Source organism: Cavia porcellus, unplaced genomic scaffold, assembly GCF_034190915.1.
Source record: "Cavia porcellus strain 051 isolate PalLab524CR breed Dunkin Hartley unplaced genomic scaffold, mCavPor4.1 scaffold_17, whole genome shotgun sequence".
NCBI classification, from domain to species: domain Eukaryota; kingdom Metazoa; phylum Chordata; class Mammalia; order Rodentia; family Caviidae; genus Cavia; species Cavia porcellus.
Genome location: NW_026947500.1, coordinates 20330480 through 20357481, shown reverse-complemented (window position 1 = coordinate 20357481; position 27002 = coordinate 20330480). Strand labels below are relative to the sequence as shown.

The following is a 27002-nucleotide window of genomic DNA, read 5'->3' as shown; positions in this document are numbered from 1 at the left end:
TGTGGATGGGAGAACCTAGACGGGGTTTCAAGTAAGGTTCAAAGCAGAAAAGAGAAATGGATGTAACCTAGACAGTTACATCTAATAAACAGGGCCCTTTGCCATGTACCCAGTGCTATGCACTGTGGTTTTTTTCGGCATCTGAAAGTAGAATAAAGGTTAATACAGTGTGTGCTTTATTTCCATGAGTGATAGATGCAGTTTTTCTTGTTGGGAAGAGTCGTGTGTGAAGATGCCTTTGTGGTCCCATCACACCGGTGACTATTTTGGGCTTTAAGTCTCTAACTGATAGTTTTTAAAAATGGTGTATGTTAGTAATATAGGCTACTAAAGTTCATCTTGGTAAATTGGTACATGCATTTAACATTATGGCAGCTGATTTTATTTAAGTATTTTTTATTTTAAAGGGAGGAAACAAAATGCTAAATTTCAAAACAAGATAATAGGAAATTAACAATGATTAATACATTGCATATAGTTAGCTTCTAAGTAGTTGCTCAGACTACAAGATATAGGCATGCATAATTGATCAAACAATATAAGCACAAATCATTTTTTAATGAACTAAAATAAATCAGTAATATAACTAACTTAGCTATCTTTTGTGTGTATATATATATATTTCTTTTTCCTTCCTTCTTTTCTCTTTTGACCCATCCTGGATGTTCTTTCCTTTTGAGCAGTTTGTTTCTCCTTCACAATATCTATTGCAGATTTTGGATCTTCCTTACTTTTTCAGTTCCTTACACTAGGAAAATATTATGTTGTTTACACATGCAAATTTGATGTATTTCACTTATGAGTATGGTCTATAGTTACACTCATTCATTTATAAAAGCCTTGAATTTATCCTTCTTTATAGCAGAGTAGTACTCCATTATATAAAAATATGACATCTTTTTTTAATCCATTTCTTAGTTGATGGGAGTTTGTGTTGTTTCCAAGATTTAGCTACTACAAATTGTGCTGCTGTAGACATGGGTACACATATATCGCTGTGGTATGATGTTTTCAGTTCTTCTGGGAAAATACCCAGAAGGGGAATAGCTGGGTCAAATGGGACCTCAAATCCTAGTTTTTTGAGAAATCTACACACTGATTTCCACAGTGGTTACACCAATCTACACTCCCACCAACAGTGGAGAAGGGTTCTTTTCCCCCAGTTCCTCCAGGATTTGTTATTGCTTGATTTCTTGATGATGGCCATTCTTTCTGGGTTGAGATTGTTTTAAATTGCGCCTCCCAAATGACCAGTAATGCTGAACATTGTTTCATACATTTATTTGCCCTTTGTATTTGTTACTCTGAGAAGTGTGTTTTCATCTGACATACTCATTTTTGAATTGAGTCTTTGAATATGGGGGACCTGAATTTTTTCAATTCTTTATATATTCTAGATATAAATCCTTTGAGGGACAGTTGGCTAAATTTTTTTCCCAATACATGGGTTTTCTTTTCATTCTGATAATGATTTCTTTTTAAGCACAAAAACTTTTTAATAAGGTGAGATCCCAGTTGTTGATTCTTTCAAGTACTTCCCAGGCAGTTTGATTTTTCTCTATGAATTGTCTGCCTACTCCTCCATCTTCCAGATTTCTACCTATTTTCGCTTCCAGTAGATGGTTTCTGTTTTAATATTTAGATCATTGATCCATTTTGACTTTAGTGCATGGTGATAGACATGGGTCTAGTTCAAGTCTTTGGCATATGGAAAGCCAGTTTTCCCCAACCATTTATTAAAGAGGCTATCTTTCTTCTAGTGAACATGTTTGACTCCTTTGTCAAAGATAAGGTAGATGAGTATGTTTGTAGTTGTGTCTACATCCTCTCTTCTGTTCTGATCCTCAGGTCTGGGTTTTTTTCCAGGACCATGCTGATTTTATTACAGTAGCTTTATAGTATAACTTCAAGTCAGGGACTGTGATGCTTCCTGCTTTGCCTTTGTTGCTATTCTAGGTCTCTTTTACTTCCAAATGAACCTAAGGAATATTTTCTCTAGATCTGTAAGATATGCTGATAGTACTTTGATTGAGATTACACTGAATCTGTGTAACAGTTTTTGGAGTATGGCCATTTTCACAATATTGGCTCTTCCGATCTAAAAACAAGGCATGTCTTTACATTTTCTGATATTCTCTTTGATTTCTTTTTTCAGAGTGCTGTTATTTTAAATGTATAGCCCTTTTATTTCCTTTGTTAGGCTTATTCCTAAGTATTTAATTTTTTCAGATGCTCTTATGAATGGTGTGGTTTCCCTAATTTCTCTCAAAGTGAATTTATTGTTTGTGTACAGGAATACTATTGATTTTTGAGTGTTGATTTTGTATCCAGTTATGCATCTGTCTTTGGTTATTAATTCTAGAAGTATTTTGGTGGAGGTTTTAGAGTCTTCTGGGTAGAGCATCATGTCATCTGCAAATAATGATAATTTAACTTCTTCCTTTCCTGTTGTTCATTTTCTTTATTTCTCTTGTCTAGTTGCTCTGGATAAAGTTTCCAGAACTATATTTAATAACAGTGCTCAGTAGACATCCTTGTCTTGTTCATGATTTTAGAGAGAAATGTTTCAGGTTTTGTCCATTTAGTATGATACTGACTGCTGGTTTGTCATAGATGGGTTTTATCAGATTTAGATAAACACCATGTATTCCAATTTTCTTAGGGTTTTTTTTTAATCATGAATGAGTGTTTGACTTTATCAAAATTTTTTCTGGATCTATTGAGATGATCATGTGATTCTTATCTTTGGCTCTGTTGATACAGTGTATTATGTTTGTTGATTTGTATATGTTGAACCATCTCTGCATTCCTGGGATGCATCCCACTTGGTCATGGCATATAATCTTCTTGATGATTTGCTGTAACCTGTATTCTATCAAGGATTTTTGCATCTGTGTTTATTAGGGAGACTGGCCTGTATTTCTCTTTTTTGGTTGGGTCTTTCCCTTGCTTTGGTATCAGAGTAATACTTGCCTCCAAGAATGAGTTGGGGAGAATTGCTTCCCTTTCAATTTTCATTAAAAAGTTTGAGGAGTATTGCCATTAATTCTTCTCAAATTTCTAATGTAATTCAGTTGTGAATCCATGAGGACTTGGGCTTTTCTTTGTTGGTACCTTTTAAATTACATTTTCAGTTTCATTAACTGATATTGGTTTTCTCAAAATTTTTATGTCTTCTTTTATGTCTTTTACGTCTCTAGGAATCTGTCCATTTCTTCTGTGTTTTCAATCCTATGTGAGGACAGATTTTCAAAAAGGAAAATCAGAGTTGCCAGTGCAGCTTTTGATACTTTACTGATGTTCAGTGCCTGCTTCCGTCTCCTGGAGGCTGAAAGACCACAAAGGAAATGTGTCACATCAAGGAAGGGTAGAGGTGACAGGGGAGTCAGCTGGGAATGCAAGGTGGGGACATGAATGATCCTGAGTAGTTATAAATTGGTGCTTCAACCCCTGTCCTGGGGAGAGCCCACCGTGGGTGTGGAGATGGGCCTGAGAATAGATGTACAGGAATGGCACCTCCATTCAAGCAACTCCAACCATGTGACCTACTTATTACAGGGCAGCTCAAGAGTAAGTCAGGAACCCTTGGCCTCGGATGGGTTTGGGCTGTGCAGCTGTGCCTGTGAGGCTCTCCACTGGCCTACTCTGAACACCTTGCTGCTCAGGGTTCTCTCATTGCCTTGAGAGGTGGGAATTCTCAGCCATCCCAGAGGCTCCAGCCTCACTGATCATGGGGTTTCTGCTAGCAGTGGAGGCAGTGGAAAGGGAACAAGCTCCACCCGCCTCAGCCTTGAAAGGGGCCATTTTAATGTAATGCCGAGGAGGAAGTGGCAGAAAAGACAGCCTGGTCAGGGGAAGCTACCCTCTCCAGCACATCCAGTGTACCTCTCTGCTTGTACTCCACCTAATCCTCTCCACTCAAAGAAACCAGTGCACTAACAAACATAAAAACAGTCTGCAGAGGGAAGTGACTCAATCTCATTAGCTTGACTCCCACTTTCTCCTGAATTCTTGGTCCTTATGGTCCAGGTCACCATTTAGGGCTCAGTCAAAGCTCAGGAGGTTGGATGGGGTTAGAAAGAACGGCAAACAAGGAAGGTGGTATTTGTCAGTCATTTGTTTTTCCCTCAGGATTGGGCATTTTTCTTGCAAGCAGGACATCCCCACAGAGCATGGGGTCCCTGTGCCCTTTGCCTTGAACTGTACAGATTGCCTGTGCAAGGCCCACACTGACCGTCTGGCCAGGACTTGGGGGCAGGGTGTGGAGAATACCTAGCACTTTAGTGGCTCCCCATGTCCTCCCACTTCATTGTCCATGCATTCTAACTCACACAGAGGCAGGTTGCTCTGGCCCACCCTGCATGAGACCAGACCCTTGTACCCTACTTTCCCCCACTGTGGCTATAGGATAGCTGGAGCCCCGATCCGTGCACCATTCACCTTCTAGTAAGCACCCCAGCAGACAGACCCTGAGGGCCTGGCCAGCACCCATTAGCACCCACACCCCAGCAACCACCAGAGATCAGGGTGACCAGTGAGATCCCGAAGCTATGAGGGAGTGCACGGAGATGACAGACTGGCTGGAAGGACATTGCATCTTGGCTGCAGAGGAGCCCAGTGGAAGCCTGGAGGTGGACAGACTAGAGCAGCAGCAGGGAGAGGCCCGGATGTGCACAGATTCAGATCTCCTCACCTACTGTGGCAAGCTGTGCTTCCAAGGGGATTTTTGTTACCAGGTTGAATTGGGGTAGAACCCTGGAGTCTTTAAGAGTCCAGAAATATCATCTCAAGCCTTTGAAATTGAGCTGAATTCCTTACCTGCAAAGGAGTGTGTGTGTGTGCCTATATACCCATGTCTCATCATAAGTGCGTGTGTCTCAGTATGTGTGTAGCTGGTGGTGATAAAGATTTAACAACCCATGTGGTGTGGACCGGGATGGACTGAGCCTTGTCTTCTGCTTCTCCCAGGTTCTTGGCTTAGGGTTGCTCCTGGCCAAGGAAACTTGCAAGCCATTGCCTGGGACACTCACAACCCCTTCCCTCTGTTCCAGGTGGGGGCCATCACCCACCCCCAAATTCCTGGCAAAAATACATTCTACATATACAGAGACTTGGCTCTAACTAACACTGGTGCTAGACCAAAACAAGGACTCATTCTGACAAGGTAGGCCAGGGAAGGGGGATACAAGATTGACAAGAGATGAAGAGACACCAAGAAGACCAGGGCGGTGACACCAGATGAAGTTGAGAGGACAACAGGTAGAAATGGGGAAGAGCATCAAGTAACATGAGAAGCACAAGGAAAGTGGTTGATACCCCATGCTTGAGGCTCTTGGGATTTTGTTTATCCTAACCGGCCAGGAACTGCGGGCTTTTAGAGGGGCTGCTTCTCAGTGGGGGATGCCTGTGTGGACAAGGTGAAGGAACAGGGAACAGAGGGGCTGAGTGTGCAGAGCTGGAAAGGAGATTGAGCAGAGTGGGCCACAGAGCCTAAATTTCTGTCTTTGAAACCAAGACAGGTGACTTTCCTGCCTCCCTCCCAAATGCCCCGTCCCTGTTGGGAGCAGGAAGCAGGGGTCCGGCAGTGAACGGGTATGGAAAACCACACACTGAAGCTGGACCTCAACCAGTTCCTCATCCTGCAGTAACCTCAGCCTTCTAGACAAAGCGTCGCGCTGATATTAACCTGGGAATAGCTTTATAACATAAACAAAAGAAGTTTCTCATGGGCCCAGGAACACGCTTACCTCCTGGGCTGCACAACAGAAGTTTCTCAGGGGCCCAAGAACATGTTTACCTTTGCTGTATGCACAAGAAAGTGTCCTGAAGTGACTTGTACTGCTCTTTGTTTTGAAACACTATAAAAACTCTGGAGTCCTTCAATAAATTGCCTTTTGCCTCCTGAGCAACTGGTCTCCCTGCGTCTTCAGTCTCTCGCCTGACTCCTTCCCCGCTCTGGCCGCGGCACCTAGCACGTCCCCATGCCCTAAGGCTCTCCTCATGCCTGCTGCTGAGGCAACAAGTGCCATTTTATCCTTCAGGTGATGGAGAAGCACCTCCTTGACCTGAAAGTGAAGAGGATATAGGTGCGCACTGCAGCCTAGGTTGCCCTGACTCCACTCAGGGGCTTCTAAATCTGTTGCCTGACAAGGTGCTGATAGAGAGATCAACATCGCCCAGTGAAGGGTCAAGGCAGAGACCTCACTCTCAGCATGGCTTGCCAGACCATTAAGAGACCTAGGCTGTTGTAGTCAGGGATTGCAAGGAGAACAATTACATACAGGACACAGAATTTATAATTTTATGATTGTCAGCCAGAGTTAAATACAAGAAAGTTCAGGAAATCTTTCCACAACACTAAAAACCCAAGGAAATCCAGCTGAGGGTCTGGATCCCACAGCAACGTCCTGCATGAGTCCAGCTGAAGACCTAGAGCCCATAACAATGCCTCCCACAAGTCCAACTGTAGGCCTAGATCCCACAGCAGTGACTTAGATGCTGGGAGGTTCTGAAGGTCTGCGGTAGAAGCTAGAAAGTCTGTGCCAGCGGGTGAAGGATCTGTGCTAACAGGGGGAGGGTTCTGTACTGGAGCCAAGAAGCAACACTCAAAATCAGGACCAGAGCTCCCCTGAAAAGTACCACAGCCATCCTCAGTGATAATGTAGTCCCAAGCTCCTCTGACAATGAGAACAGCCAAGTTGATATCAGGAAGCCAGTGTGACAAGCTTCTCCTGGAGCCTGAACAGCACACATTTTCCTCCTCTGGAGCCAACAAGCAATGCTCAGCGTAAGGACCCCAAAGTGAACTGCAGCCATTGTCAGCAACAAGATCCCGAGCTCCTCCAGAGCTGCGTTCCTATCAGGGGAGCCAGCACGGTAAGCTTCTCTGGGAGAACCAACTGCTCCAAACAACAACAACACTTAGGAGAACCCAGAATGCCTCACTCTTCCTCTCTATATCTCTATGCTGGCAACTTCCCTCAGGTGGGCCCTCTACACTCAGCACCATGCTGATTTAATTCAGCTGGTGTTAAGTTGACCACCAGTTTTTAATCCATTACAAGGCCTTAAAGTTGCAGAGAACTGGGGCCTTGCACTGCTCTGCAGTCACATGGACCTCCTCTATGTCCCTGGAAAAGAGGCCTCAATTCCAACCTCCTTCCAGCTGCCAGCTCCAAGAAGTGAGCTCTCACTGGAGACGCAGTTAAAGATGTTTAGATGTTCTAAACATCTTTAGCCTTTTCTTCAAGGCTTAAAGGCGGCAAGATATGGCTCTGTGAATGGCTGTATCCTCACAGCTTCAGAAAGGGATGAGTGAGAAATCAAGCAATGAGAGAAGAGGCACTGCATGCAGCAGGGCTGATAGGCACCCCGGAGTGCCTGTAGCTCATATGTGTTGTGGTGCGATTTCACCCTGCTGCATACTGCACCTCAACAGCCAGAGGCCCATCCTCACTCAGTTCTAATCCAGCTGCTCTTGAGGAAGGGGAGATGAAGGCAGGGTCAGGAGGGAGGGAGCTGTTCTTTGGAGGGTGTGCCCAGGCTTTCCTCTGAAATCAGCCCGGAGGCCTCCATAACCCAACAGCTCCTGATTTTTGCATGTCTGCAAAACAAGGTAACAAGGATGTCAATGTCTGCCAACAGTGTGAGCACTGTCCTGGCCCTGTTAGAACATAACTGCAGTGGCCTCTGGGTGTCTGTGTGGCTAAATATGGGGAACAAACATCAGAAGAACAATTCCTGAGGTGACCCGGTGTGAGGGCACACTGCCAGTGTGTTTCCAATCTAAAGCCTTTGAGCTGGTAATGGGTGGGGTCCTGCTGATTCCTGAGATGTTCCCAAACTCTTCCATCATTCTAGCTTCTTGCTGATGACACTGGTATTTTTTAGTAATTACATCGTCCTTGAATCCAGTAGGACACAAGCTTATTTTCTGGCCAAAGTGCAATTTTTCACATCTTTAAATTCCACTTTACTCCCAATTCTCAGTGTTATTCTAGTTCAGAACAGCTAACAATTCTCATCTCACCAACTGAAAGCAGAGCTGCCTTGACGTTTTCATTGCCAGATTAAGATGTCATCATGAAACTCACCCTCCCACAGAGTCTCAGGGTGTGGACACAGTGTAGACAAGCTCTCTGCCAGAATGGGACTGACTGGCCTCTCTGTCAATTCCCAGTAGGGTATGTATTTACACTGGAAGTCTCCTGAGGACAGTACTTACTCTCCACGTTGCTGTCAGCACTGGGGTCTTCTGGGCTCCCACCAAACCACCCACTCGGCGTCCCTTCCTGAACTGCAGGCTTCTGTGTGTGCAAATCTTCAAACACATCCTGTAAGTCCATTCCAAAGGTTTCTGAGCTACACAGTCACAGCAGTGACCCCATCACTCAGTACCAATCTCTTGTGTAACTCAGCCATTTGTCACTGTGACAAAATACCCAAGAGAAACCATTTAAAAGGAGGAAAGATTACAACTCACCATGGCGAAAGTTGCTGTACACATTCACTTCCTCCCACGGCATGGATAACATTCTTAGGAAAGGGAATAAATAAATACCTCTGGGGCTGTAGCAGAGCTATGGCTGATGGTGGAAGACTTGTGAGAGATGAAAGCTACTAAACTCATGGCAGCCTGGAAGCAAGAAAAAACAATCAAGGAGTAAGGCCCCAAAGTTCACTTCAGGGGATGCTCCTAAGTACCTAATTTCCTTCCCTCAGGCCCTATCTCCCAAATATTCCACCACTTGATAACAACACCATTACTTCAGGACTTATGTAATCACAGCCTTAAAAACTGTTCACCAAGTTGTTGGCCTTAAAAACCTTCCTATTGGGAGCTGGGGATTTAGCTCAGCGGCATAAGCACCTGCCTGCAAGCAGGTGGTTGTGAGATCAATCCCTGGTACCGATAAAAATGAAAAAGACAAAAAAAAATTTCCTATTGAATGTCATATTTTTGTACTTTACATTGAAACCTATCATTCATTTTTTAAATAAGATGTGAGACCAGATTGAAGTTCTTCTTTTGTCTATGGATATCTAATTTCTCCAGAGCCATTTGTCAGACAGACCGTCTCCTGCAACCGAATCAATTTTACACCTTTGTCAAATATTAGTTGGGCCGGGGATATAGCTCACTGTCACAGTGCCTGCCTTGCAAGCACAAGGTCTTGATTTTGACTTCCAACCAAAAAAATAATCAAAATTTTTAAAAAGAAAAATGAGTTTTTACTTGTATAGGTCTATTTCCAATCTATTTCTAAATTTTGTTCCTTTGAACTATCTCTTTGTCAGTACCACGCTGTCTTGATTCTATAACTAAATAAAGTCTAAAAATTGGGTAGAATAATTCTACTTTATTCTTTTGTTTCAAAATTATTTTACTGAACTGTATTAAGTTTGAAAAAAAAATCATGACCCGTTTTTGTTTCTGGTGGTCTTGGGAATTGAAACCAGGGTCTTGCAAGTGCTGTACCATTGTATTGTATTGTATTTTGTATTGTATGGTATTGTATTGTATTGTATTGTATTGTATTGTATTGTATTGTATTGTATTGTATTGTATTGTTCTGTTTGTGTATGACCTTAATCAGAGAGGATACACCTCTACCTGCTTTCTTTCTTTAAGATAGTTCAGTCCTGTGTCCCTACATCATTTCAACATGGTCACCCACAGGCTGCTGTGTCAGCATGGGCGCCGCCATATTGGCACCCAAACAGAAGTACGGGCTTAGGTACCCAAACTTACGTACAGGCATCCTCCAAGCCCAAAGCCTCTGCTGAGCATGCGTGGCAGGTCGCGCCTCCGGGAATCCTGCAGACCGTGCAGCGGAGAGAGGGCGGAACCGGAAGTGTGTTGCGTTTCAATTTCTGCGACCGTTGTTACTGCAGGAGGCAACTGAGAGAGTGTGTGAATGAGCGGCAGGTGAGTGCAGGGATGGGCCGTTCGTGTTCTGAGTGGAGAGTGTGTGTCAGTGACAGGGAAGGGGGCGGGATGGAAGAAGCGGTCTGAATCACCTCACCTCTGTCGGTGGGTGTGCGGCTGAGCGCCGCTGTTGTGGGAGCCGCGGGAGGATCGTTGTGGGGACTGAGTGACAGGAGCTCGGGCGCGCTGTCTTCATTCATCTCCTTTATTCTTACCTGCGCCGTTTACTTTTCTGTTTCTGACTCATCATGGCATATTTTCAAGGGATTTTAAAAAGTATTTTGTCTTGGGTCACTTTTATCTTTCATCTACCATATTTGTTCGGTTCCACATCCAGATTAGTTCTTTTAGCATTCCTGTTAGTATTCTTAAATGGCATTCATTCTTTCTTTCAAATAGCAGGCATTTCCAATTTTTATCTATTTTACTGACCACTTTGAAAAACAGGCTCATGGTTTTTTTAATTCCTTACTCTTTTTGTCTTGTTTTCCTGTTCCCTCTTTTCATGTGTTTTTCGTTATTTTAGTTAATTAATTAACTTTTTGTCATTTTAAGACAGTTTCAGTGTGCATTTCAGGCTGGCCAGGGAGCCCAGGCTAGCGCTGAACACACAACAATCCGCCTGCACCAGCCTCTTGAGCGCTGGGATTACAGGCCTGTGCCACCATGCCGAGCCTCATTCATTCATTCATTCATTTATTTATTTATTTTTATTTTTTATTTTTTTGAGAAGTAGGACAGATTTAATCTCTAGCCATAAAATGCCTAGGTTATCTGCTATTTGGACACCCAGAGACTGGGCAGAATCTGTCGCCTGGAGGCATCCAGAAGGTTGGGGAGACTCCCTCAGTTCTCAGTGGTTCAGGCTGGATGGGGGCTTTGTGCTTAGTTTCAATGCAGTACTTCTTAGAAAGACCAGAGGCTCTCAGCTCTTCAAGTTTCTTCTTGATGTCATTAGGGTGTTCCTGGTGCTTTCAGGTCACCTCTTTGAGGGACCAGCCTTCCTGGAAGGTGGCAGTCTGGTCCTGCACCTGCTCGGCTCACTGGATAGCTTGCTCCAAACTCCCTGCAGCTTTTTCACCTCCTTCCACTGCTGGTTCTCAGTCTGCTCTCTCTGAACCCTGAGGGTGCACTCAGACTCATTCCAGGCCCACTGAACCTAAGAGCCAGCGTGTACTGTACTGCTTGAAAGCCACCGTTTCCTGCCAACTTCCCCAGCTTCTGCCCCTTCTGCTGCTTTGCAAGCAGTAGTTGCTCCCCATGGTTCTTTTCCATCTGCTCCAGGATGTGCAGTCTTCCTCATACTTTTTCCCCTTTCTCTTCCTGTCCAGTTCCCCATGCCTCTGAGTGGATTTCTGGTAGTCTGGTTTTTTTTTTTGTTTTTTTTTTTTTTTTTTGGTCTTTTTGAGACAGGGCCTCTCTATGCAGTTCAGGCTGGCCTTGAGCTCACTTTGTAGCCCAGGCTGGACTCAAACTCACAATGATCCTCCTGCCTCAGCCTCCTGAGTGCTGGCATTACAGGCATGAACCACCACATGTGGTGCTCTGGTAGTCTATTTCCATCATCTTTTCCAGCCTTTTCTCCTCTGTTATCCAGCCCTTTTGTATCTGCTGCTTCTGCAGGATTTGGGCATCCCTTGGCACTGAGGATAATCCTAGGTATCCTTACACCCTCTTCCTGCTCCATGCATAGCTTCTTGGCTCTCTGTGGGAGGTCCTGGGCCTGCTCCTTGGCCTCTTCCTTCAGGCCACTGAGCACCATTTCTTGCGTTCCATTTCCTTGTGTTCCATTATCTTGCCCATTGTCACCACATCCACAGTGACTTCCTTTTCCTTCTTAAAGGCCTAATCCCTAGCGTCCAGCTCTTCTTTGGTCCTGAGGTTGGGTGCCCTTTTGTTCTGTTCAAATACCTCCAGAGCTGATGATTAGCAATTCTCTGGAAATGAGTTTTTACGTCATGTCCCTGGTGTTGAGTTGGATGATCCCTGGCTTGTGAAAGGCCAGGGCACTGAGAGTTTTCTGGACAGTATCCTCGGCTTACAGCAGCATGGTGGGGCTATAGCTGTGGTCGTGGGCCACAGGATTGGCCCCTCCAAAGAAGCTCTTGGCCATCTCAGACTTCATAGTTTTAGTCTGATAATGAGTTAATCTTGTAGTCTGTTGGAAGGAGTAGTAGAGGTGACGAGGGTGCTGTTTGCTTGTTCCACAGCAGGGCCCTAGTTGACACATTGCAATCAGCCTGCATTTTGTGGGCTGGTCACACCCTTCCAAGCTCCCTCTTCAATTTTACATTGAGTATATTTTAAGTAAAGTTTCTCTATATCTTTGTAAAATTTATATATTAAATTTTATGCATGTACTGTATGTATGTATGTATTTTGTATTGAGGGTAGAATCCAACACTTTTACACAGAGCTGTACCCCTAGCCTTTAAACAGGCTGTAGCTGAATCTCTGAATTGCTTAATCTGGGCTCAGATTTGCAATCCACCTGCCTCAGCCTCCCAGGAGGCTGGAATTATAGGCCTGTGCCAACACCTTGATGTTCTACTTTGATCTTGAGTTGTTTAGAAGAGTTTCTTCATTCTTAGATTATTAAGATATATTTCAGTTGGCTTTTTTATTGTATTGTCAGCAAATGCTCGATATCAAAGCTAAGCTTTTTAAAACTAACAGTTTCTTTGTGTGGTGTAAAGTCTTAATCATTAAATCTAACTTGTTTTAGATGTTCAAATTTTTGTCCCTCCTTGTTTTGTTCTGCTGGATTTATAATTCAGTGCAGCCCTTGGAAGAGGTGCAATTAAAAACCTTAAACAGCTCATATTTTTCTGTATGCTTTTTTTGATAGTTTTGTTTGTGCATATCAGGGGAGGGGCATACATAGACCTAATAATTAATGCATTTTCTATCATTTTCCTTGTATTGGATGCTGTTATTATAGGATCACTTTTTTCAACAAAAAAGTACTTTTTGAGTTCACATTTATACCTGCGTTGCCACAGTTACTTTCATTTTTATTTCATTTGGATAATGTACTGTGGCTTTGTCTGTGTCTTTATTTTATAATTTTACTTGTCTTTATTTTTTTGATAGCGGGGCTCAGACTTCCTGCTGTTAACTGCACCTCTGCCCACCTGTTTTCTCAGATCTCTGCCCCTTCCCCAGAAGAGCCAAAAATGAACAAGTCCCTGGTGAGTTATTTGTTGCTTGATTTTATTTTCCAAGTCGATTTTAAGAGGCATCTAATGCTCCATATATAAAATGGACAAGTATAGGTGAATAAAAACTAAGAAGAGGGAAGATGAAGAAGGCGATGAACTCCAGATCAGTTTAGCAATATAGATGCGTGTGAGTCCTGTGGTTTCACACTGTTATGAACTGCACTTTTCCATTGTCTCTGATCTTTTGACAATAATAGAAATTGGATACGTGGTTTATATTGTTAACAAGTATCTTATTTCATCAGGGATATCAATTTTTCATCCCTTACTGAAAACAGTTCCAAGCAAATGAGTTTCATCATTAATAGGTATTAATTTGTCAGGTGCTTTTTCTGCATCATTTGCCGTGATCATGTGATTTTTTTATTGTGGTAGTCTCGATATGGTAGATTACATTGACTGTCATTTTGACTGACTGACATTTTGACTGTCGAATCAACCTTTCATTTTTGGAGTAAGGCCCACTTTGTCATAATGTCAACTTCGTATATATTTGTATTTGTCAATACATTCTTAAGGATTTTTGCATATTATGAGAAGTATTGACTCCCCATATCAGGGTAGCATTGGACTCATGAATTGGAATGTGTTCCTCTATGTTAATTATTCTGCCGGAGATTGTGAGTGTGAGGTATAATAAAAAAAAAATATGGTGAATGTATAAACTTTTGAAATGCATTACTGGAAAAGACGCATTGCATTAATCCCTCAAAATACTCTTCTTGCCTTTAAACACATTTCACATCATGCTAACCATTTTCTGAAGCAATTCTGGAAGTCCTTTTTTTGTGAATGTCTTAGATAACTCTCTTCAAAGCCCCTAGTTTTACCAAATTGGGCTCTTTCTTGTATGATTTCAGTTAACCTTAAATACCTCTTCAAAGCTGTATCTCCAAATACGGTCATATTGGAGGTTATGGCTCTGTGTAGAGACTTGGAGGACACAGCTGAGTTCATAGCAGAAATGTTGTCTTATTCTTTTAATGTTTGTAAGATGTGTGGTAATGTCTGCTGTTTTAGTCTTCAAATTGGTTACTTATGTTTTTTATCTTTTCAAACTTTCTTTTTAATGTTAATTTTATTAGTACATTTTTACATACCTAAGGATCACATTCATTCATTACTAGAAATTTATCTGTTCATAGTGTATCTCCTAGTTCTCCTTTTCCCCTTCTGTTTCCTTCCCTTCAATTCTCCTCGTCTGATTGCTGTGGCCAGTGTTTTCAGACCTGTGTTTAGGAGTAATGACCCACTTCCCTCTTTTCCTCACAGTGCTTATTCTAGCCTGTAGGCACCAAGTCTTGAAGAGACTATTTCCCTACCGCTCACTGCTCCACCATCTTCCCAGTAGTGTGGCTGTGTCTTGCTTCTGTTTTCTCATTTTGTGTATAATTGGTGCTGTTTATTTGTTTTCCACATTGAGGCTTGTGAGATGTTGATGGTAGATGGTTTTATTAGTAGCATCAAGGCTTGCTTAGGTAATCACTACTTTTCGGAGCTGTCTTCTAAGCATAGCTGGCTTATGGCAGCGTGATGGAAGGATACAACCTTTTTGGCCCACTCACCAGTTCTTTGTTACTGAGCTGAAGTATTGTTAGTGGGCCCCACATAATCTAGGTATTGGCATACAAAGGATCATTTGACCCCAACAGCAGTGTCACTTTGGCTTAATACAATTAGTAATAACTATAGTATCAAACATAAACTGGAAAATGGCAGACCATAATAACTAATACTTTATTACATTTAATCCTAGGTATAGGATTTATAAAGTAGTTACATAACAAGATCTGAAATAAATCAGAAAATTATATAGAGTAAATATCCCTTTGATACAGCAATTTACCTCTTCTTACTATAAAGCACTATTTGGATGTATTTAGAGATAGTTAACTACTTACAGATTGATAAGGGTAGGTGTTACAGGTGTAGTTCTATGCATTAAAAAGAGAAAAAGATTATAAAAATAGAGCAAAGGTAGATGGGAAGAGTGTGGTAAGATTGGTGCAGGTGGTCCTGTTAAGGAATAAAGGGAAATTAGTGATTAGGTAACAGTAACAGAGAAGGTTAAGTAATAGAGAGTGGAGACTAAACTAGAGAAAAAGAAAGTAGATAAAAGGGGACAAGTTAAAAGAGGGAAAGGAGGGGCTGGGGATTTAGCTCAGCAGCATAAGCGCCTGCCTTACAAGCAGGCAGTCATGAGTTCGATCCCCGGTACCGATAAAAAGGAAAAAGACCAAAAAAAAAGAGGGACAGGAATAGAAGAGGGAGAGAGAGAACAAAAGAGGGGCCTATTTAGGGGCTGGGGATTTAGCTCAGCAGCATAAGCGCCTGCTTTGCAAGCAGGCAGTCGTGAATTCGATCCCTGGTACCGATAAAAATAAAAAAGACAAAAAAAAAAAAAAAAGAGGGGCCTATTCAAACATAATATTAAAGGGGGCAAGAAAATGGGTGGTAAAATGCCAAACTACAAAAAGAAAAAAAATAACGAAGAATAAAAAATATACTAATATACTAATAATGGGGAAGGAAAAGAAATTCCTGTGTATTTACAAAGGACTGTTTTCTTCTGAGGTTAGCAGTCTTTAATTCTTTTTTTAAAATTTTACTTAAGGAGAAGAAGAAAAATAAAGCAGAAAAAGGGTACAAGTTATACAGAATTTCAGAAAAAAAATAAACAGGAAATCACTAGTTAATGGATTACATATTGTCATCTGAGAAATATTTGTTCAAGTTACAAAATTAAAGCATATAAAGTGGACATTCAAACAGACTGCAAACAGTTCTGTTCAATGATCCAACAAAACTCAGTACTATGGTTATCTATCTTATATACTTAAATATAAATGCAGTTATGTCCTTTAGAGCACTTTCTTTTCCTCTCTTTTGTACAATGGCTATTACACATTTTGGGTTTTATTACTCCCACAGTTCTTATTACTGTTTTGGAAGAGAGTAAAAACAAATGTGACATAGCAGAACAGAGTCGGTTAAATCAAAAGGGTGGACATAATAGATAATGTAAAAACATAATTCAAGGTGATCAACAATGGTTACCATAATGCCTCTTGCTATCTTAAAAAGAACGGCCTATATCATCAGTTATAATAAAATTGAACAAAACAGTAAAGAATAAGACCAATAAAACCAAAACATTGGAGACATAAGAGGACTTCAAAAGATGATAATAGTCAACCAGAATGGGCGTGATAATGAATCCCACTATCTTCACAGCTGTTGCCTAAACTTTTGAACCTGGTACTATCAAGCAGAACAGAATAGAGGAACATCGGTCAAAACAAGATGGTGAGAGCAATACAGGGCTTCAAATCAAGTTAATAGAAAATCAAAGTGGGTTACTATAATATATCCTGCTATTTTTTATTTATTTTTCCCTTAATTAAAAGGATAAAAATAAAAAAGTAATAAAATTGAGATTGAGATAAAAGAGGGCATAACAACAAAACAGCGCAGATCAAAACATAACCATTTAAGCAAAATGGTGTTTCACCAAAAGATAATCCCAACGTAAAAGTTGTTACCATATTGTCTCTCTCCTTGAAATCTTTGAGTATAACTTCATACTGTAGCATCAAATATATCAAAACAATGTAAAACCATTCAAGAGAATGACAGTATTACAGGATATTTAGAATCAACTAACAGAAAATGAAGAATGGTTTCTGTATAATCTCCTTGTCTATAAAAGTTTTTGTTTATGCTATCACATAAAATAAAATCCAATAAGATACAACATGTTAAGACCTATGGAGACAGAAAAACAAAAGCTTGATGGGACTTCAAAACAAGATGATATTAAATCACCATTACCTATTATGACATCGTTTTCTCCAAAATAGCTGTTCCTATCATCCAGTCTTCTCTTCCTCATTTCTGTTGAGTTCTTTTTCTGTCATTAGTTTTCAGTTTGTCTTCTTCATTTTGTTTTCTGCTCCATTCATTGTGGCCTCTCTGCCACTATTTCTGGATTCTTTGTATTTTTCTTTTTTAGAATATCCTGCAGTATTCTCTGTAGAGTTGAATTGGTGGTTGCAAATTCCCCTAGTTCCTCTTTATCCTGGAAGCACCTTGCTTTTCCATCAATTTCTAGGGACAGTTGTGCAGGATATATCAATCATGGCTGGAGGTTATTACCTTTCAAAGCTTGAATTATTTCCCCCCATGCTCTTTGTGATTTGATGGTTTGTGCTGAGAAGTCCGCTGTAATTCTGATGGGTGTTCCCTTGTAAGTGATCTGTTTCTTGTCTCTGACGGCTTTTAATATTCTGTTCTTATATTGGATTTCTGGTATTTTGATTATTATATGTCTGGGTGTAGCTCTGTTTGGGTTGTAGGTGGCTGGGATCCTGTATGCCTCATACATCTGAGTATCTTTACCTTTTGCTAAATTAGGAAAATTCTCCTGGATTATTTTTGCAAGTAACTTTTGTAGTTCATTTATTTGTGTCCCTACCTCTTCTTTTATGTTCTTAATTCTTAAGTTATAGATCCTCTTATCATCTTCTAGTCTTTGTATTATTGCTGTTTGTTTCTTTGTTATTTTTAAGAAGTTTTTCCATTTCATGCTCCCATATTACAAATCTGCCCTCCAGTTCAGATAATCTATCCTTAGTTTCTTTCAAGCTGTTATGCCAGTTTTCGATAGAGTTTTTAGTTTCCTGGTAATCTCTCTGAACCTGCTTCATGTATTCTGTGCTTTCTCTATTTTCTCCATCAAACAATTCTCCCCTTTTTTTCTGTTCTTCCATTCCACCATCTGTTTTTTCTTGGGTGGTGCTTAGCATTTCTCTAACTATTCTGCTTATGTCTTGCTTCAGGTCATTAATAACTTCATTCCTGAGCTTGTCTATGAGGCTCTGGAGATAGCGCTTTATGTCTATTGGTGCTGTGTCTGCTATTGCCTGTTTCTCAGGATTGGGGGCCAAGGAGCCTTTCTTGTTGTTCCCTCTTCCCATATTCTTTGTTCCTTATATACAAGCGTATATAGGAGGCCCAGCTTCCTTCCCTGCTGCAATGCTCTTCCTCCTTTTGTGGTCCTAGGTATTGAACCCAGAACCTTTGCCCTGAACCGCATCTCCAGGCCTTTGTATTTTTCACTTTGCAGTTGTATAACTCCTATTGCTTTCACTGTCACATGGTCATCTTCTGTCTGTCTGTTGTTTTCACATGACACTCTTTTCTCTAGAAAACCTAAACAGCCTGTTTTATTTTCATTAGACATGAATTCTATATTGATGGCTCTTTTCCTTCAGCACTTGAGAAATTCAGTCTTACTTCAATGATTGTTTCCCTTCAGGTAAAATGCCTTTTCTCTCTGATTGCTTTTGGGTTTTCTTGAATTTGTATGGTGTGTAATGGGCATGGATTTATTTGATACTTTCCTGTTTGAGATTTTCTCATCTTCTTGAATCTGCAGACACCTGTCTTCTGCTGAATGTGGGAAGTGTGCAGGGACATCCACCCAGCACACAGAGCTAACAACGGGTTTGAGTCCACACTCAGCAGCCTACACGCCTTCCCTGCACCAATCCCAGACCTGCCAGTCTCTGTCTGCCATCCAATGCCAGTCACCAGGTAACCGGGGTTTATACAGGAGTGTTCCAAGCATCCAGGACACAGCAGAGTCTCTACCTGTGCTCATCCAGAGCCCCAGCTAACATAACAGGCCAGGCCTCTCCACCTGGTTATGCAGCAAGGCTGAACAGCTGCCTATTTCACCCAGTGCTCAGACACCAGTGGGGACCACTCAGCATTGTGCACGTGGGCTTGTAGAAATCCGCCCACGTTACTCTTGGGCAGGTCTGTTTCTCCTCTGATCAGCAGGGCTGGTAGTAAGGTCCAAGAGCCCACAGGAGCCTCCACGCATTGTCCCACAGACAAAAGAATCTCATCGGGTAACCAGCCTGGTTCCCAACCGGAAGGAATCCACACCAGGAGCCTCAGAAACAAGGCCCCTCAGCTTCGTAGTCCAGCTACCCAGCTTGCACAGCTGTCACCAACAGGAAATTACAAGGCCCCTGAACTGAGGCGCATCCGGACAAGTTCAGTCTCCACAGAGGGACAAAGAGAAATGTGACTTCTAAGAATAAAGACTGCTGAGGGGAGTGGTGGACAGATAGCAGCAGCTACAGAGGCTCTCTGAGAGACCCAGCTTAGAATCCAGGAATGGTACGGAGTGAGGAATCCTAAGCAAGAGGAGATATACCCTGCTGACCCAAGAACGAACTGGGCTGAGAGAAACCAACTGGGAATGCAATCCGGGTGCTGTAACAGGAACAGATAAAGCCACAGCGTGGAAGCTGGAGCCATGATTTGGGTTTCCTGCCACCGCCGCTGCGTCTGAATCGGCTCGGCAGAGAAAGAGACGCGGGAAAGCTCTGAGAACGGGAATTGGTGAACAGAGTTGAGAGTGGGACCGGCGGGAAGCCGTGCATTGACCTATGGTGAGTGAGGGAAACTGAGACTCTTCCATGGTCTAGGAGGCTCCAACAGAGGACATTCTGGGACCGGGCAGACTTGCCGGAACAGGGCGCTATAGTGACTTCAGTCACATATCTCCCTCTCAAGCGGGATTGGTGAGCAGTGCCTAGCCTACATGACGCTGCTGGCTGAGACCCAGTAGGCTAGCAACAACCCAGGTCCCAGCGCCTGGAGGTGTACCCTATTGGTGAAGCCTTCGGTAGGTTGACCTGGAGGGGCGGGCCCAGCAGAGGCTGCCCGGTCCGTAACTCCCTGGTGCGTGGGAACACCTAGCCAGCACAATTCAAACAGAATGTGGGGTCAGTATGGCCAGGGCTGTGGCTTAGTGGTAGAGCGCTTGGCTAGTGTGTGTGAGACCCCGGAGGTCACTAGCTCACCAAGTTTCTCTGGGCTTGCACTTGTGATTCTCCTGCCTCTGCCTTTCAGAGCATTTTGCCACGGAGCAAAGTCCCTAGCTTGGCCGCAGTATTACAGGTATGGGCAGCTAGATAGCACATAGATTTTTAAGAAATATATTATCAATATTGCAGAAAGACTACCATGATAATTTTCTTCAAAATAACAACGTAACATATAGGTGTTTAGATCTGATGCTGCTGTCTTGATCCTTCCCCTTGAATGGGGATTTGTTTTCACAGGGAACAGTGTCCTTTGAGGATGTGGCTGTGGACTTCAGCAGGGAGGAGTGGCAGCATCTGGACCTCGTCCAGAAGAGCCTGTACAGGGATGTGATGCTGGAGAACTATTTCAACCTGGTCTCAGTGGGTGAGCACAGCCCTGTGGGTGTACAGTGAGCTGTGCCTGTGTTCGTGTGTTTTCTTTCACAGTGCGGTTTCTGGGATCTGTGGGTGTTCTGAGATGTGGGCTTTGGACAGGCTGTGGGATATCCTGAGTGTATAATGGTTTCTTGGTTTGTCCCATGTTCTTAATGATCTCTTGGATTCTGTCAGTGCACCTTTGTTCCCAGTGAACTTTTCTAGAAATCATGCAGTGTGCTTCAGTCTACAGCCTCTCAAACCAACTCCTCTGTTGTTTGCTGGTGACAGGATGTCAGGTTCCCAACCCAGAAGTCTTCTTCAGCTGGGAGCCAGGAGAAGACCCGTGTTCACTGGGGCGTGAGAACTCAAGTCACAGCTACACAGGTGAGTGAGGAAGACACTGGGACTCACCCTCAGCTGTGCCACCAGAGGCTGGCCACTTTACAATGCAGATAAAACGACTTTTCTGCTTTTGGTCTGAACTTTCATACTAGGGTAGAGTTGACGGTGGCCCCATGCGATCACCAGTGCCCATACCAGGGTGTTTTATAGATCCATTTTACATCATCTAGAATTCTGCTTTCTTGCATTTTTCTTACTTTTCCTAGAAAATTTTTATTCTTTCTACCTCAGGGCTTTAGGTCCTTTGCATATGTATTTCAATATTCGTAGACATGCATTCTTAGTGGAAATCAGCATGGGTCATACTCCTGTTCGCTGATAAGCTTAAAAAACAAAATCAAAAAACAACACCCAGAGTGTGCTTCCATGGAGCACAGTCCCTAGCTTGGCCACAGCTTATTGCTGTACAGAAAGGGCACAGATTTGGTGGATGGCTTCCTGCCTCAGGTGGATGACCCTTTCTGGGTTAGGCTTCCTACTGGGTGCATGTGTATCTGTACCCTAACCTCGGGATAAAGCCCTGAGTCATAGACATCCAGTTTACCCTTTGGTTGAATTAATGTGACTGAAGCCAAATAGTTTTGTTATAAACATAAGTAGGTTGGTATTAATAGCACAGTCGTTAATAGATGAAACAGAAGTCAGAGAGGTAGGTCTCCAGGGAAGGATAAGATGCTAGGCTCAGGAATACTTCTCTTACAGCCCTGGAAGTGTAGCTTAGTGGAAGAGCATGTGTCAGCATGCACAAGACCAGATTTGTTCTTAGTACCCCCTCTCTCTCGTGCCAACCTTCCCCTAAGGCTCAGGACTGGCCACTTTTTTCTTCTGGCATCTTTTTCACTTCTGCCTTTGCTTGGACTTGAAACTCTTCTTCCTCAATAAACATTTAACTTGGGCAGTTACTACAGACTTTTGTAGTTCAGTTCCCTCATCTGTAAAGTGGAGACTTTGGTACCAATAAGAAAGGGTTATGATAAATGAGTTAAGATGGAGGTTAGAGTAGTACATACAAACCCTGTTACTTATGTAAGGTGAAGGTAAGATAGTGCTGTGCTACTTTATTACTGTATTTATTACACTAGATATATTTGTTCTACTTACAAAGTCTCTCTGTTTTTACACTGAATCAACAGTGTATCAGTCCTTCTGTCTTCCGTTAATTGTTCTTGTATAAGTTTTATCTTTTCTCCTTTTTTAGGTGAGGATATTGGTCTTGAGGCTTCACAACCAGAGCCTTCTGAAGAATTTTTTCTCCAGCCTGACAGAATTCATCTCTTTATAAGAGATTTAGAATTGTGGAAAGATGATAAATGGAGGAGGAGATATGAGGAGAACCACATCGAACTTTTAAGTCATGTTGCCTTTACCAACAAGGCAGCACTAGCTAATGAGATAGACTGTGAGGACACAGGAAAAATAGTTCCTGCACGCACACACCTTGTTTCCTTAAGGAGAGGTTTCCATCACAGCAGCTCACTTGGAAAGAGTTTGAAGCCTGTTGCAAGCTTATATAATCATAATAGAAATGATGCCCCAGAAGATCTTAAGATTGTTGCATGTGGCGATACATGTACTCCTATTAATTCTCAGCCAGAGAGGAATATGTGTGGAGCTAATCAGCACAGGGAATTTCTGAGCCCTAAGCGAGGTCTTACTCAACATGAGAAGATTCATCCTGGGGAGAACTTCCATTTTTTTTATGACTTTGTAAAAGATTTTACTAAGGAGTCACCCCTATTTGCAGGTCAGAATATTTATGCTGAAGAACAAGAGTGCAACAAATATGAGACAGTCTTTGCTCAGAAACGCCAGCATACTGTGCCTCAGAGGGTCTTCACTACAGAGAAACTCTTTATACCCACTGAATTTAGAGAGGATTATGCTCACAAGTTACATAATTGGAAAACTCCTAATGAAGAGAATTACTATGAACACAGTGAGTATGGTAGAGGCAGTATCCAGAAGTCTGATCTGTTTAGTTGCCAGCGAAATCTTACTGGAGAAAAACTCTTTGAATATGGTCAGTGTGGAAAAAACTTCCCTCAGAGATCAAAACTCACTATACATAAGAAAGTTCCTACCAGAGGGAAACACTTTGAATGCACTGAATGTGGAAAAGCCTTTACAAGGAAATCGACACTATGTATGCATCAGAAAATTCATACAGGAGAAAAACCCTATGTCTGTATTGAGTGTGGGAAGGCTTTTATCCGAAAGTCTCATTTCATCACACATGAAAGAATTCATACTGGAGAAAAACCCTACGAATGCAGTGAGTGTGGGAAATCATTTATAAAAAAGTCGCAACTCCTTGTGCATCAGCGGATTCACACAGGAGAGAACCCCTTCATCTGTTCAGAGTGTGGGAAGGTCTTTACTCACAAGACTAATCTCATTATCCATCAGAAAATTCACACTGGAGAGAGACCCTATATATGTACTGAGTGTGGGAAGGCCTTTACTGATAGGTCAAATCTCATTAAACACCAAAAAATTCACACTGGGGAAAAACCCTACAAATGTGGTGACTGTGGGAAATCATTCACCTGGAAGTCACGGCTCAGAATCCATCAGAAGTGTCACACTGGCGAGAGGCATTATGAGTGCGGTGACTGTGGGAAGGCATTCATTCAGAAGTCAACACTCCGTATGCACCAGAGAATCCACAAAGGGGAAAAGCCCTACGTTTGCACTGAATGCGGGAAAGCCTTCTTCCACAGGTCTCACTTTATTACCCATGAGAGGATTCATACTGGAGAGAAACCCTATGAATGCAATGGCTGTGGGAAATCTTTCACCAAGAAATCACAACTCCATGTTCATCAGCAGATTCATACAGGAGAGAAACCCTACAGATGTGCTGAATGTGGAAAGGCATTCACAGACAGATCAAACCTCTTCACACACCAGAAGATTCACACTGGGGAGAAACCCTATAAGTGTAGTGACTGTGGAAAAGCGTTCACTCGGAAGTCAGGCCTCCATATACACCAGCAGTCCCATACTGGAGAAAGACGTTATGAATGCAGTGACTGTGGGAAAGCCTTTGCCAGGAAATCAACGCTCATCATGCATCATCGAATTCACACAGGAGAGAAACCTTATATTTGTACCGAATGTGGGAAATCCTTCATCCAGAAGTCACACTTGAATAGACATAGGAGAATTCATACTGGAGAGAAACCCTATGAGTGCCGGGACTGTGGGAAGGCCTTCATTAAGAAGTCACAGCTTCATGAGCACCATCGAATTCACACAGGAGAGAAACCATATATATGTGCTCAGTGTGGAAAGGCCTTCACCATTAGATCAAATCTTCTTAAACACCAGAAAATCCATACCAAACAGAAGCCCTACAAGTGCAGTGATGTGAGGAAAGCCCTAACCTGGAAGCCACAACTTACAGGTCCGAAGTCCAATATTGGGGAATCAGTAGCCAGTGAGTGCCCAATGCCACAAGCCTGATGGCGATCCAAAGAAATCAGATGCTACAGCTTGAACGAGAAGTAGGAGGTAACCATGGCCCACCTTCTACCTTAAGTGTAGCAAAATTAACATCTACATCATGGAGCTGATACTCATTATACATCTGGGGAGATACTTTGAGACAGTAATAAGCAATATGTCATGGTCATACTTGGTTTCCTGACAGATGGATAGGCCTTTGCAAATAATAGTAAAGATGCAAAATGTGGATGGCACAGTGCATATCTGCAATCCCAGCTACTCGTGAGTCTGAGGCCGGAGAATCCCTTGAGCCTGGGGATTTGAGACCAACCTGGGCAACATATAAAATGTAAAGAGGTGACTTATAATCTCTCTCTTTTTTTTTGAGTGAACACCTATATAAAGTCAGAGTTTTTTATGCTTTTGATGGCAAAGACTATTTGATATTGACCCCCAAAAAAACTTCATAACAAGTAGAGCAGTGAGAAAATTTTCATTGTCTAAGTCCCGGAAAGACAATGAGATCAAGGAAGAAGTTAGTTAATTCATAGCTGTAGTGAGAAGAAAAAAGGGAAACTTTATGAAAATTGACACTAGGGACTGTACTTTTCCTTAGAGAAATCATTATTGTTTTTAGCAGTTACTGGTGTATGCTGTGGCACTGGCTTCCGGCCTGTATCCCTGAATGGATCGATGGTGTGAGCAGCAGCCTTGTAACTGCGTCACCTCAGAACTGGCCCTTGGGTCACGGAGCTGAGCCACAGGGTCCTAGACTCGGTAACACTTTCAGTCCTCAGCTGTTTTTCATAGAAAATTGTACTTTCTTAATGGTTTCTGTTTGAAGAAGAGATAAATTAAGCCAGTCAGGTCCCAAAACCTACAATTCTTTCCCTGAAGTTTTGTTAATGCGTACTCTGCATTCATTACTGGCTAGATTACCACTGGTCCCAATTGCCTTGCATTTTAACACTTTTTCTTACAAGGTAAAATACAGTCCAACATTTGGAAAAGCACTCTTCCTATCCTCTCTGGTCTCTGCAAATCATATTTAATGAGATGCTGAAATAAATGTCATAGTCTTGCAGAATAACTGTGAATGTCTTTTGTTTAAAACCACTAATTTTTGTTTTATATGTTCTGAGTCTTCTTTTTAACATACATTCAAGTTTAGTATATTCAAATTTAGAATTGCTATTATTTTCCTGGTTAATTGAATTCCCTTGCTAGAAGAAAATGTAAGTTTGTTCTCAAACTACTTCTTGTCAGGGGAGATTAGAACATTAAATTCATGTTTTTCCCTTCTAGACTTGAAGTATTGAGGTCATACATTTGAATTCTTTATACAACGGATACAATCAGTCATTCTTTTAGTGTGAGTTTATGGGTGAAAAATAACTGCTTTTACTTGTTTGAGAGGCTTGGCTTTTTTTTTTTTTTTTTTTTTGGTGCCAGGGATCGAACTCATGACCTTGTGCTTGGCAGGCAGGCACTTATGCAGCTGAGCTAAACCCTCAGCCCCCCCCCCTTTTTTTTTGCAATGGAACTTAATCCCATGGCCTTGCACATGCTAAGTGTACAGTACCCTGAGTTGTATGCCCTGTCCTTTCTTTACCTTACCTTACCCCAGCCTTTGTCTTACTTCTAGTGAGTGTAGAAGTCTGTGTTGCAATCACATTTCACTAGTCTGTCTGCTATTGAACAGTAAGAGGCCAGTTATAATACCTTTGAAGTATGCTTTTTTTTCAGTCTTTAAAAAATGTATCTCTTTGGGTTTTGCTTTTAGCAGTTGTACAGTGATAGGTTGTCAAGGTATAATTTTCTGTGTATACTGCTTGGTGTTGCAGTGATTCTGTAATATGTAGCTTATCTGTGTGTGTTTGTGTGTCCACGCTGCAATATGTGCATCTTGGAAATTCCTAGACATTATCTGTTCAAATCATCCATCTGCTTTATGTTTCTGTTTCTTCCAGAGATAGTCTTTTTATCTAGTTGCCCTTTTGGTCTGTTTCTGTTGTTTTTACTTGAGTTTTGGTCTCGTATATGTGGTGACTTGTGAAATCAGTTGCCAGACACTAACTACTAAAACAGTAGAGACAGAGGAGAGGATCTAGCTAGGTCTGTCTTCTTCCAGAAAAGATTTCTGCGTTTGCTCTCAGCAGGTGAGCAGCCTGGGGACAGCAGCCCTGGTTACCTCTATCTAATGATGCCTTGAGGTTGTGAAGTGAGACCTCAGCTCTGGGGCTTGTCAGGTTTTTTCGCCCTTTTTTTAAGGGGATACCTGCAAGACTGCAGGAGCTTTATTGGGCTCTTTTCCTTGAAAGGACCTGGATTCTAGTATTTTCTCTTCAGTTTCATGAGTTTGTGAACAGCTCAGCAGCCTTTCTTGCCTTGTGTTTGCCTTAGGAATTAAGTGCTCTTAGTAACAAGCTATCTGAAATTCTAAAGACTGTCTTATCTCTAATCTTACTCTTGAAATTTCCTACTGCATTGGCAGCTTCTATGCCTTCAGAAAGTTAAATCTTTTTAATACTTTTTTCAATCTTAATTTTGAGTTTTTAAAAGACACACCTGCTCTCCACTAACAGATCATTTCAGTTCGTTGAGGTGTTGTCCCTACCTAATGAGACTGGAATCCCAAAATTTATTTTTAAATCACCAAAATTACTGACTTACAGATAAAAATGCTTCAATTTACAATGAGTTACAGATTGTGACAGGCGAGAATGTCGCCTGGTGCTGTCAGAT

At 42.1% G+C, this 27002-nt stretch overlaps 1 protein-coding gene and 1 long non-coding RNA gene across 6 annotated transcripts; one reads left to right on the top strand and one right to left on the bottom strand.

The window, feature by feature from the left end:
* Positions 1-379: 379 nt before the first annotated feature.
* On the bottom strand, positions 380-10025 carry LOC134470867 (uncharacterized). Of its 2 annotated transcripts, XR_010040057.1 has the most exons (4): positions 9756-10025; positions 8483-8635; positions 8225-8333; positions 380-3328 (listed from the first exon to the last, which is right to left on the bottom strand). It is a non-coding gene; the product is annotated as an uncharacterized LOC134470867 (long non-coding RNA). The 2 variants fall into 2 exon arrangements; XR_010040056.1 differs by lacking the exon at positions 8225-8333 and having other exon boundaries at positions 9756-9957.
* Znf484 (zinc finger protein 484) lies at positions 9786-25347 on the top strand. Of its 4 annotated transcripts, none has more exons than XM_063227355.1 (6): positions 9810-9928; positions 13022-13119; positions 18587-19613; positions 20289-20415; positions 20697-20792; positions 22009-25347. In XM_063227355.1, exons 3-6 carry the CDS (start codon positions 19611-19613, stop codon positions 24273-24275), a joined length of 2493 nt encoding a protein of 830 aa, XP_063083425.1. In that variant the 5' UTR covers positions 9810-9928; positions 13022-13119; positions 18587-19610; the 3' UTR covers positions 24276-25347. The 4 variants fall into 4 exon arrangements, with proteins under 4 accessions (XP_003468441.2, XP_063083425.1, XP_063083427.1 ...); XM_063227357.1 differs by having other exon boundaries at positions 18587-19849; XM_063227356.1 differs by having other exon boundaries at positions 9820-9928; positions 13075-13119.
* Positions 25348-27002: the final 1655 nt, after the last annotated feature.

Bases quoted from the DNA above. Each gene is read 5' to 3' on its own strand.
- Znf484 (XM_003468393.5), top strand. The intron at 20,416-20,696 runs GTGAGCACAGCC...TGCTGGTGACAG, and splicing joins TTTCAACCTGGTCTCAGTGG to GATGTCAGGTTCCCAACCCA. The intron at 20,793-22,008 runs GTGAGTGAGGAA...CTCCTTTTTTAG, and splicing joins CTCAAGTCACAGCTACACAG to GTGAGGATATTGGTCTTGAG.